The 12,480-nt window shown below is 44.1% G+C and overlaps 1 protein-coding gene across 1 annotated transcript; it reads left to right on the top strand.

Moving 5' to 3' along the window:
* The first annotated feature begins 7,789 nt into the window (after window positions 1–7,789).
* On the top strand, window positions 7,790–12,443 carry LOC105059837 (LEAF RUST 10 DISEASE-RESISTANCE LOCUS RECEPTOR-LIKE PROTEIN KINASE-like 2.7). The gene is made up of 3 exons (XM_010943297.4): window positions 7,790–8,651; window positions 9,932–10,000; window positions 10,397–12,443. The coding sequence occupies exons 1-3, from the start codon at window positions 7,850–7,852 to the stop codon at window positions 11,470–11,472; spliced, it is 1,947 nt and encodes a 648-aa protein (XP_010941599.1). The 5' UTR covers window positions 7,790–7,849; the 3' UTR covers window positions 11,473–12,443.
* The last annotated feature ends 37 nt before the right edge of the window (window positions 12,444–12,480 follow it).

Genomic DNA, 12,480 nt, shown 5'->3' with positions numbered 1-12,480 from the left:
AGAAATCAGGTGGGACAAGAGGCGAAAAGTTTGCAGGGGACCAAGCCAGAGGGATGCGGCAGAAGAAAAATGGAGGAGAAAGGGCACCTAGATGGCGAGAATAGAAATGAAGGTTCCAGGACTAACCTAGATCACTCCGATGGATGCAGAGGGGCGAGGACAGGGATGACTCGAAGAACGCCTAAGGCCAAGGAGGACGCCAAAGAGGGTCAGGGCTCTCGGGGAGAAAGCAGACACCGACATAACTCTTAGGCAGAATGAGGCTCCTGAAGGCGGAAAGGCGGGTTTAAATAGACCCTGAGATCCGACGCTATAATGATCACGGATCTCCCCAGTCCGACCCGCGCTCGCCACGTGTCCTACTCACAACCGCAGGCGGCTAAAAGTGGCTGACAGCTGATAGGGCCATTACTGCGCCATACCTGGGCCAGCGCACCAGCAAAAATTTTGAAAGGTCCCTTCGAATCGCCCCGATTCGAAAAGACTCCAGCACGCGCGCAATAAATACCAAAATATCTGAGGGCGATCGCACATAGGATTCGAGTGAACGACTTCAGCTGTGAAAATTTTTTTGTACTTTTTTCGATAGAAATTCAAACTCGAAAGTAGAGGGACTGGTGTTGGGTATAAAATTCTCCCCTAATCGAAGTTCGTGACAGGAGTGACCCTTCGGGGATTCTACCGGCTTCCGACCTATGGCGACATCTCTCCGAACCTCTCTGGCGGCCGAGCCTCCGCAACACTTCCAAGTTTTGCCGACGGATAAGCCCCCACCAACGTCGACCGAATTCTTCACGACGGACGGACTCCACCCAAGTTTCCCCGATGATCGACCACCTCCTACGGGAGCCGGACTTCATCCCCGACTTCAATTGCAGGTAGACTCCGTCCGGACTCTTACGGGAGCTAGACCTCATCCCCGACTTCAACTGCAGGTAGACTCCGTCCGGACTCCTACGGGAGCCGAACTTCATCCCCGACTCCAAGTGCAGGTAGACTCCGTCCGGACTCCTACGGGAGCCGGACTTCATCCCCAACTTCAACTGCAGGTAGACTCCGTCCGGACTCCTACGGGAGCCAGACCTCGTCTCCAACTTCAACTGCAGGTAGACTCCGTCCGGATTCCTACGGGAGCCGGATTTCATCCCCGACTTCAACTGCAGGTAGACTCCATCCGGACTCCTACGGGAGCCGGACTTCATCCCCGACTTCAACTGCAGGTAGACTCCGTCCGGACTCCTACGGGAGCCGGACTTCGTCTCCGACTTCAACTGCAGGTAGACTCCATCCGGATTCCTATGGGAGCCGGACTTCATCCCCGACTTCAACTGCAGGTAGACTCCGCCCGGACTCCTACGGGAGCCGGACTTCGTCTCCGACTTCAACTGTAGGTAAGCTCCATCCGGACTCCTACGGGAGCCAGACTTCATCTCCGACTTCAACTGCAGGTAGACTCCGTGCGGGCTCCTACGGGAGCCGGACTTCGTCCCCGACTTCAACTGCAGGTAGACTCCATCCGGACTCCTGCGGGAGTCAGACTTTGCCCCCGACTCCGGCTGCGGGAAGACTTCGTCCGGGCTCCTACGGGAGCTGGACTTCGAGCTCCTACGGCAAGTGATCCTCACCTACTGCCTTAATGTCCAAGGCACTCAATAGGATTTGCAGCATCCGAGCTCCTCTCAAATGGGTAGCTAGCCACCCCTCTCCACCGGACACCCCGATCGAACTTCGATCGACAGGCCTGGATCCCCTGGCAGGCCACAGTAATGGCCACGACTCTGCTCCACTTCCTGCGACGGATCCCGTGCGGCTCCATCACTCCCTGGCAGGCTGCAGTAACGGCCACGACTCTGCTCCACTTCCTGTGATGGTTTTCGCATGGCTCCATCACTCCCTGGCAGGCCACAGTAATGGTCACGACTCTGCTCCACTTCCTGCGATGGATACCGCGCAGTCTCCTCACCCTCTGGCAAGTCGTGACAACGGACGCTGCCCCACTCCCCACGACAGGCTCCACGTGGCAGGCCACAGTAATGGCCACGATTCTGCTCTACTACTCTTCATAACAGACCCCTCCTGGCTCCGAACGGCCCACTAACAGACGGTTACAAAACGTCGCCATCAGCCTATTGCACCCTCCGCCTATAAAAGGGGGACCCCAGATACGTTATTCTTTAAGCTCTACTTTCTATCCCAAAACTCTACTAAAATTTTCGTTCGAGCACTCCATTCTTGTTGAGATAGAGAACTGACTTGAGCGTCGGAGGGTCTTGTCGGAGTAACTCCAACTCCGATTTAGACTTCTTTTGCAGGTCCCGACGGCAGCCGTGACTCCCTCGACTCCAGCTTCTCCGACGTAGGTGAATTTTTGCACCAACACATGTGATTCTTGATACGATTCTCTAAACATACGTTTCTCGACCACGATCGAAGAACGGAACGTATTCTCCGTGCGATTCTCCAAATATGTGCTCCACGGCTACGGTCGAGGATCAATCTGTGTTCTTCATGCGGTTCTCCATATGGTTCTCCAAACACGTGCTTCTCGACCATGATCAAGGATCAGAACATTTCTCCATATGGTTTCGATTCTCCAAACATACACTCCTCAGCCATGATCGAGGATCGAAATGTATTCTCCATGAGGTTCTCCATACGGTTCTTCAAACACACGCTCCTCAGCCATGGTCGAAAATCAAAATGTGCTCTCCATGCGGTTTTTCAAACACATGCTCCTTGATCACGATCGAGGATCGAAACGTGTTCTTTATGTAGTTCTCTATACAGTTCTCCAAACATGCACTTTTCGACCATGGCCAAGGATCAGAATGTGTTCTTCATATGACTCTCCAAACATGCACTTCTCAACTACAATCAAAGATCGGAATGTATTCTCCATTTGGTTCTCCATACGATTATCCAAACACATGCTCCTCGATCACAGTCGAGGATCGAAATATGTTCTCCATACGGTTCTCCAAACACCTGTTCCTTGGCCACGATCAAAGATCGAAATGCATTTTCCATGCGGTTCTCTATATATGTACTTTTCGACCATGGTCAAGGATTGAAACATATTCTCTATGCAGTTCTCCATATGATTTTCCAAACACGCACTCCTCGACCATGGCCGAGGATCGGAATGTGCTCTTTATATTGTTCTCTAAACACACGCTCCTCAGCCACAGTCGAGGATCGAAACGTGGTCTCCATATGGTTCTACATACAGTTCTCCAAATACACGCTCCTTAACCACAGTCAAGGATTAGAATATATTCTCTATGTGATTTTCTAAACACGTGCTCCTCGACCATGATTGAGGATCGATCGAAACATATTCTCCATGCGATTCTCCGTATAGTTCTCCAAATATACGCTCCTCGGCCATGGTCCAGGATCGAAACGTACTCTCCATACGGTTCTCCAAACATGCACTCCTCGACCACAGTCGAGGATCGGAATGTATTCTCCATACAGTTCTCCAAACATGTGCTCTTCGATCACGATCAGGGATCAGAATGTGTTCTCCATGCGGTTCTCCATATAGTTCTCCAAACATACGATCCTCAATCATGATCGAGGATTAAAATTTGTTCTCCATGTGGTTCTCCAAACAAACACTCCTCGACCATGGTCGAGGATCGAAATGTGTTCTCCATGTGGTTCTCTATACAGTTCTCCAAATATGTGCTCTTCGGCCATGGTTGAGGATCGAAACGTGCTTTCCATGCGGTTCTCCAAACATGCAATCTTCAACTATGGCCAAAGATCGAAATGCATTCTTTATGCGATTCTCTATATGGCTCTTCAAACACGTGCTCCTCGATCACAATCGAAAATCGAAACGTGTTCTCCATGTGGTTCTCTATATGATTCTCCAAACACGCGCTCCTCGACCACGATCGAGGATTGAAATGTGTTCTTCATGCGATTTTTTATACGATTCTCCAAATATGTGCTCCTCGATCACGATCGAGGATCGAAACATACTTTCCATGCACTCTCCAAGCATGCGCTCCTCGACCACCGTCGAGGATCGAAACGTGTTCTCTATGCAGTTCTCCATACAATTTTCCAAACACATACTCTTCAGTCATGGCCGAGGATAGGAACATGTTCTCCATGTAGTTCTCCAAACATATGATTCTCGACCACAGTCGAAGATCAAAATGTATTCTTCATGCGGATCTCCATCGCGCGTTCCTCGGCCACGGCTGAGGAGAGATATCCATCTCCATGCGGGTCTCCATCGCATACTCCTCTGTCACGATCGAGGAGCGACATGCATCTCCATGTGGTTCTCGACTCGATTTCTATCGTGCACTCTTCGATCACAGTCAAAAAATGGTACGCATCTCCACTCGATCTCCATATGCTTCTTGTCCTCATATAGGTTGAGTGGAAGGTCAATAAAAGCTAACATCGGCCAACAGACATCCCCTGTCCCTGAACAAGCCAAAGCAGAAACCTTAAAACACCGATTGGCCATGGCGCTCTTCCTCCTATTGCAAAACCTTGAATATCAACATCAAAGGTCAGCAAAAGCCGATGCCTATGGCAAAATACTTCATTTTTGAACCAAGACAAAACAAACGATGATGCACAAAACTCCAAATGAAGCTCCATGTAACTTCGGACAAAACCCTCAAATACCAAAGATGTGCATAAAAATTCACTGAAGATCGAACTCAATTACAAAAAGATCGATCCTAGGATATACCCGAACCTAATTACAAAAAGAACTAAGAAAAAAAGTCCTAAGCTTCAGCTGGAGCAGGGGCACCTTGCTCGAAGGGAGCTCCTAGCTCAGAAGGCTCGGCTATAGGCAAGGATAGGGGGGCAGAAGCATCTTTTTTAGCTCTCTCTACCTCATCTCCATCTTTTCCATCCTCATCGTTGGCGTCCAGCAAGTTGAAGTCGATGTCCGAAAAAAGATGTCGGACCGTAACCTTATGATCAGCAAGGCCCTGCATGTACAACTCCAAAGTGAACTCCCACTTTATCCTGATGAACTCTTCAGAAAAGTAGAACGCTTCCACGACGGCAGTCTTTTCTTGCTCAAGCTTCTTCTATCATTGACTTGCCGCCGATCGAAGCCCTTCAGTCAGTCGAGCTTCAACCTAGCTCCAAGCTTGTGCGACCTCGATCTCCATCAACTTTAGCTTAGCCTTCAAGGACCAGACCTCCTCTTCGACCTCAGATCCATCTGAGGGAAACCGACACAGTAAGGATTGGCTTCGGCCGGCCCTTCGGCCGAAGACTAAGAAAGCTGAAGATGAGCTTGATGCGCTTATCTCTGGATATTTCTAAATGAAGTAGGAAAAAAAAAAGAGGTCTACCAAAATTCGACGATTGAGTTGGCCAAGGAATAGGACTACAAATTTGGGGATCGGAGTTTCGCTACAACTGAGGACAATGGAGTTCGGCTATATCGAGAATGAATGCATCAACCAGCAGCGATCACCGAAGGTTCATCAAAAATCATCCAGAAATCACTTTTTGAGCTCGAAAAAAGGAAAGCGGCGCCCCTACAATAGTAATTGGCTGTTCATAAGGAATAGGATGGATCCAATCTGATGATGATTCAGGTTGCCACTATGGTGAACGTCATTTGGTAGCTTACGATTGACCATCATCGGCTCAACACGAAAACTCAAATTAGACAATTCAGATCAACTAATTGAGGCATCAGTGATGCAGATCCTCGATGTTTGTCATGAATTGATTGGCCCGGCAATTTAGCTATTTTGATACAGACCCCTGATCGGCCTCGATCGAGCAAAATCTTTGAGAAATGAAAAGTGATAAAGTTTCCCCTCTGAATATTAGAAGCAGTAAAAATGAAGTGACCATGACCCTATTTATAAAAGGCTAGAACAGCCTCAATCTACTGTTGATTTATCTCCCCCTGCTGATGCTCGACAAATAGAAACCTCTGATTTGTTAAGATGTGGCTCCTGCGGATCCAAAAAATCAACGGTCCAGATTTGAAGACGATTCACCTCAGAAAGTCGATCTTTGATATGCGTTAATCAAGGATAACTCGATAAGATTAGACCAGCCTCGACCTCGGATAGTACTCTCTTCGACTGATCTATAGATAGCTCGACCTCGAGAGTAGAAGGCATCTATTGTGGATCTGTACCTTGGCCTCGACTTTTACATCCTCGGCATTGGCTGAGCTAAAGAAGATGATGACTATTAGACTATGGATATATGACAAAATGAAGATCGCTAGGCATGACCTACCGAGTTGGCCGTAGTTCCTACTCAGCCTAATTTTGATTCATCTCATCCTCAGACGACCTACTATAGCTCATATACGGTCGATCAATCTCAAACGACCTACCATAGCTCATGTATGACTGGCCAATCTCGGCCAACCTACCATAGCTCATACATGATTGATCAATCTTAGCCAACTTGAGGTCCAACACCTGCTTCACGGACTCCAGAGCCTCAGTTTCAAATGATCTATTATAGCTCATTTGCGGTCGAGCTAAGCTCCTCACCAAATCCGTCTCCTTGTCAAATTGAAAAAATTCAAATAGAGTGAAATTTCTTCGTGATCGAGTCTCCGTAAAAGAAAAATATCTCATCCAAATCAATCTGTATGACAAATCCAAAAATTATCAAGACTCCAAGATGGATGCGACTCCAACTCCTTCCCTATAAATAAAGGTTCCGAAATCCTCTAAGGTACGCAATTGACTCCTCGCTTTCTCCTCTCATTGTTCTCCATCTCCTGACTTGAGCGTCGGAAGATCTTCATCGGAGAATGCTTCCGGTGAGAACTTCTTTGCAGGTGTTCGGACGAAACTCCAACGGTGGTTTCACCTCGGTGATATCTACCTCGGCGGTCGACCTCATGTGGAGAGATCAGGAGCAACAATGAGAATGGATAAAAGTTGGATTGTATGATAAAATGAGATTCTAGTTAGCCATCTTAGATCGATCTTTCAAATTTTGTAGAATCTTTTTTATACTACTTTATGTGTAAATATATAAATTATATGATTGAAATTATTTGTATATAATAGCGGTCAATGTTTTATTTTAAAATTTTAATTAATTAATTTTAAATTATAAATATTATTTTATTAATTTAATATATTATTGATAGATTACCGTCTTGTATGCTCGTGAGATTTTATCCTATTACGGTGGATTGTCGCGCTCTTAATTACGTGCCTGCGTGACAGTTTGCGTTGTTCGCCGATGGTTGTGTAGAAGGAGAGAAGTTGGACAAAAGTTTGGCACGTTGTTCGCCGAAGGTCGCATGGAAGGAGAAAAGTTGGAGAAATTTTTGGCGATCGGAAATCTTGCTGGTTTTGTCCAGAAAAGCTTGACGTTATGGATTTAAAAATGGTGGAATTGCTCCAGTTTCGCATTGCCTCTATCTTCAGATGTCAATTTTCCGCGGGCACGTGCACGAAGAGGAAAGACTTTTTCCAATGTAAAATTTCGTAGAAAATTATAACAAAAATCATTGGAAAGAAATCTATTTTTTGATCAATTTTGAGTCCGTCGGATGCTGTCGGCAAAAAGAAAGAGAGAAGATGGACAACTAGGTAACAGTAAATTGCCCAAGTCCAGCGGACGTGGCCCCACAGCGTGGGAACGCTGGGAGGCTCGGTGAATGAGGCCAGAAGCAGTCCAGGAAAAGCCTATTGAATATCTCAGGAAACAAACAAATGCCGAAGACCCGTCTCCTTTCCCAAGTCTTTGCCGAAAGCCACCGTGCCGTTCGTCATGCCCTCTGGTCTTAAGGATCTATATGAACTCCATCTTGGTCCGTAGCCCGCAGCTTTGAGCAATATTGGGGTTCGCATTTGGAATTTTCCCAAAAATGCTCTCTAATTTTCTTCTCCTGCTCTTCTTGCTCGCCCATAACCTCTACCTCTCAGCTGCTTCCTTCATTGGCTACCCAGTATGGAACTCTGCGGGAGAACTCTCTTGCGATGATTCCATAGTAGAGTGCGGAGGGAAGGATATGAAGGACTTCTATCCTTTCATGCGAGTTGACCCTCTCAACGGATCTTGTTATCCTCAAATCACTTGTTCACAAAATCACGTTGTTATGAAGATCGGCTCGCTTGACTATCGGATCAATAACATCGATTACGAGAACCAAACTCTTGTGTTGGCCAGTGCTGATTCTTTCTTGCCCTACGACCCATATTTATGCGGTTCTTCCTCAAGGATTACTTACTCTCAGGATGTTGAGCCTTTTTTCAGCTATACCGAGCATAATCAACTGGTTTTGCTGCTCGACAATTGCTCATTTGATCGGCAGCTGGTCTTTGATGGTGCCCATCAGGTGCATTGCTCCAACGATAGTGCTAGCCAATATTATTACACTGCGGTTGATCGCGGTCTCTTCGGGTCAGAATGCGCATCGGTTAGCTACGCTGTTGTGAATCAGATGAGTTTGGACCTACGGATCAACAGGGAGGAAGATGGTGAGGGATGGCTTCTGGAGGCCCTGAAGCAGGGATTTGAGGTGACATGGACGGCACGAGAAAGAATGGGATGCGACGCGTGCGTCCAATCTGGTGGACTATGTAGGAATTACTCGTTCCTGGATGACATGGTCTTCTGTCATTGCCTGAATGGCTTTACTTATCTTCACATTTGTCCGGTTCAAAGCGGTAGGTAGTGCTTAATTACCATTATCTTTTTGTTGCTAACAAGTTACCGTAGATTTCTAAATGGTATTGTCTCCAAGAGGGATTAATATGGCAGAACACCCACGTGCAGCACTCTCCACTGTCTTATTATCTCGCAAACTGCGTGCTAACCGCCATCAGCATGTGTCCCTCACTATATTTGTCTTAGGTCGAGCCTATCACATGTTTGATGACATTTGGTACTCATTTAACTTGTTCAAAATTGAATTAAGTTTAATTACTTCCAACCTGTTTATAAAATGATTATGCTGGATTTGTGGGGTTACCTATTCAATAAAGAGAATTGGTGCGCTTTATTGATAAATAGCCTACTTGATGTGGATCATATCCGATCCAGATCTGCTCTTATCTGATCCATTTGCAAGCCTAGGTACACCAACCATAGCTTTTGAATAATCCAATAGTAGTTCAAGTTATTTCAATACTTAGGTGGTTTCTTCTTATTTATTTTTCTTTCTTTTTTTCTTTTGAGCAATCCCATTTATCTAGACGGGGAGAGAGAGAGAGAGAGGACACATGATGGTTGGGACCATAACCATTTCAAGCAACAACGCCTCGCCCTACTAGAACAAGCTGACCATACAAAAGGATCTATTTATCGCAAAGATCATCCCCACCTCATATCCAAGATTTAGTACATCAGATGACTGGCTCAACTGTAACTCAAATTTCAAAATTTGAAATTTGAAATCTTACATCAAAAATTGCTATGCAAGTCATGTATTGGACTCTTATTCGTTGCTGTGCGTGAAATTAAAAAAAATAAATAATTTCACAGGTGCTCCCATGTTTTTATGTTTGGTATTTTATTTTTAATAAATTTTTTTTTCCTTATGTAATACATAAAGCGGTGCTAGACAAAAGCAAGAATGCCTATAACACATAATGGTTGTTGTTGCGTGTACAATAATATCAGCCACAAGCAAAGCATACCATGTATAGGTGTGCTGATTTGGGTGAGGCTATCATGCTAACAAGGTAGTATTATTGGTACAAGCTCAACTCGAGCCACGGACAACTTGTCCCCCGCCATCCACAATTTGGGTTCAAGTAAGTTATGGGCTGGATCAGACCAATACGCGCATCTCAAATGTACCATTTACTTGTGTGATTATCAGGTCAGAAATGGCATATAGCTAAGATTAAGTGTAACTGATGGCAAGTTTCTGCAAGACTTTTATGCTTTATAATCAAAATTCTAGTAGCTTCCATGCTAATTTTGATGTGTTTTGATGTTACAGGGCATGATGTTACAAGGTATCATGACGTAGGGAATGGGACCAAAATTCCAGCTAAACAAATCATAGTAGGTAATAAACTTAAAGCAGCATCCTAGGTATTGTTTCATTCTCTTGGAAGCCCAACGGATGGGCACACTCAAATAAAATATCATAATCCTATATTTTCACTAAGATGATGCAATAGGATCTTAGGTTTGTGATTTCTTTTTCAATCAAATAATAACTACATGTTTCTGTTGACCAATTGGTGAGAAGTGTATAACTAGGACCTCCTTATTGATTCTCAAACTCAACTTTCAATAATGTTATAAATAGCATGCATTCTTTGATCTTTCCCTCATAGCCTAGATTAGATCTCAACTTTGCATGTGGAATGTTGACTATTACAAATACTTTCAATCATCTTAGGTACTTTAAAGTTGAATATAGTAATACATCCCAAATGCTAACTATATTACTTTGCAGGTGGAGTTTTGACTGCAGGAATTTTCCTATTTGTATTCCTCCTGCTTTATTTCTATTGCTCGGGAAAATTGAACATTTCAATCTTATGTGGGAAGAATGGGTCAAGAAAAGATCCAAAGCTAGAAGCCTTCTTGGAGAATTTCGGGCACTTGGCCCCAACAAGATATAGCTACTCCGATGTCGAGAAGATGACCACTTCCTTCAGTCAAAGAATAGGTCAAGGTGGTTATGGTGGTGTATACAAAGGGCAGCTTGATAATGGTTGTCTAGTGGCAGTAAAGGTCTTAAATAGTTCTAAAGGCAATGATAGGGAATTTTTTAGTGAAGTTATCAGCATTGGTTGCACTTACCATATCAATATTGTGAGCTTAGTAGGATTTTGTTTAGAAGGGACCATCAGAATTCTTATATATGAGTTCATGGCCAACGGATCACTTGAAAAGTTCATTTACACTGAGAAAGGAACAAGACCAAGTCTTAAATGGGAGAAGCTATTGGAGATTGCAATTGGCATTGCACGAGGCTTAGAGTATCTTCACCATGGCTGCAACATCGGAATTTTACATTTTGATATTAAGCCACACAATATACTATTAGACAAAGATTTTCATCCAAAAATATCTGATTTTGGGCTAGCTAAATTGTGCCGCTCGGCGGACAGCATCATATCAATGGTCAGAGCTCGAGGGACTGTAGGGTACATTGCACCTGAGATTTTCTCGAAGAATTTTAGAGGGGCCTCTAGCAAATCCGATGTTTATAGTTATGGTATGGTGGTGCTCGAAATGGTTGGGGGAAGGAGAAATGTTGAGATTCAAGTGGACAACACCAGCGAGATCTACTTCCCACATTGGATTTACAAGCATCTTAACTTGGATGAAAATTTGAAAACTTTCCGGGCCATAACCAAAGTGGAAGAAGAGATTTCCAAAAGGATGATTCTTGTTGGTTTATGGTGCATCCAGACTAAGCCAACAGATCGACCGTCGATGACTAAGGTTCTAGATATGTTAGAAGGAAGGATTATAGACTTGCAAATTCCGCCCATGCCCGTTCTATTTTCCCCCTCAAGATGAGTGAAGCATTCTGAGACGAATCCTTCTCTTAATAGGATAGAAGGAAGGATTAGTAGTCGGTTGTTAGAATGGACTTGAAATATTTGAATGTATAATAGGTATTGTGGCCGAAGTGTTGTGGGCATCCACTTATTTCCTATGTCAGACAAAGATTTAGAGATGTGGTTCTAAAGGTCTAATAAATGTTTGAACCTTCAGCAGATTTATATTTTACTTTCATATTTGGGGAAATCAAGGAGATAATTGGAGACTTCAAAGTTTAGTACTTCTTTAACAGAAGCTTTTCCAAATTATATATATTAGTTGATCTTATTGACTTTTTGGAAATTTGAAGGAACATAGGTTATAACTACTGGATCAGTTTGATTGACTTGGTTCTAAACTACTAGATTCTCAGTCATCTCTGTTGTCAGATTCTTAGTCATCGATGCCATCAAATGATGATACTTTCTGCCTTCAGCTAGTGCAGGAATCTCTTTGCCCTGTTCCTTGCACAAGTCAATGCGAAGGTAAATTTCTGTCTTGCTACCAATCCCTTCTTAATTTTGATGTTTCAGGGAATAGGGGCATGACCCTGACAAAAATCTTATCAGGTAAGAAACTTGAAGCATCTTGTCTTGTTTCATTCTCCTTGAAGCTCGATGATGGAGAAGTTTTTTTTCTAAAAAAATTTCTTCTCTCTCATTTGCTTCACAGAGAAAGTGCAATTGGGTTTTAGTTGTCAACTCTTGCAAATTGTATTTAAATTGAGTAATATATAGGCATATTTATACTAGGGGTGCCAAATGAATTAAGCATGCTGAAGTTCGGCTTAAGCTCTGTTCGAGAAGATCTTGAATCAAGCTTGGTTTGAAGCTAAGCAAACCAAGTTTGTACCAGCAAAATGGGCCAAAGTTAATTTTAAGTCGCATCTAAGTTGTGCTGCCTCAATCAGACTCAGTGCAATAAGGATCAAATGTATTTAATTGGTACACTTTTTATTCTGTAGATCCATTGAATATTAATTTA

This window comes from Elaeis guineensis, chromosome 10 (genome assembly GCF_000442705.2).
Source record: "Elaeis guineensis isolate ETL-2024a chromosome 10, EG11, whole genome shotgun sequence".
NCBI lineage: Eukaryota > Viridiplantae > Streptophyta > Magnoliopsida > Arecales > Arecaceae > Elaeis > Elaeis guineensis.
The sequence above is the reverse complement of the archived record's forward strand: the minus strand, read 5'-3'. Positions and strand labels throughout refer to the sequence as shown.

Excerpts from the sequence above, each read along its gene's own strand:
- LOC105059837 (XM_010943297.4), top strand. The coding sequence starts at position 7,850 with ATGCTCTCTAATTTTCTTCTCCTGCTCTTCTTGCTCGCCCATAACCTC. Across the intron at positions 8,652-9,931 it reads CATTTGTCCGGTTCAAAGCG|GGCATGATGTTACAAGGTAT; the intron begins GTAGGTAGTGCT and ends TTGATGTTACAG. Across the intron at positions 10,001-10,396 it reads AGCTAAACAAATCATAGTAG|GTGGAGTTTTGACTGCAGGA; the intron begins GTAATAAACTTA and ends ATTACTTTGCAG.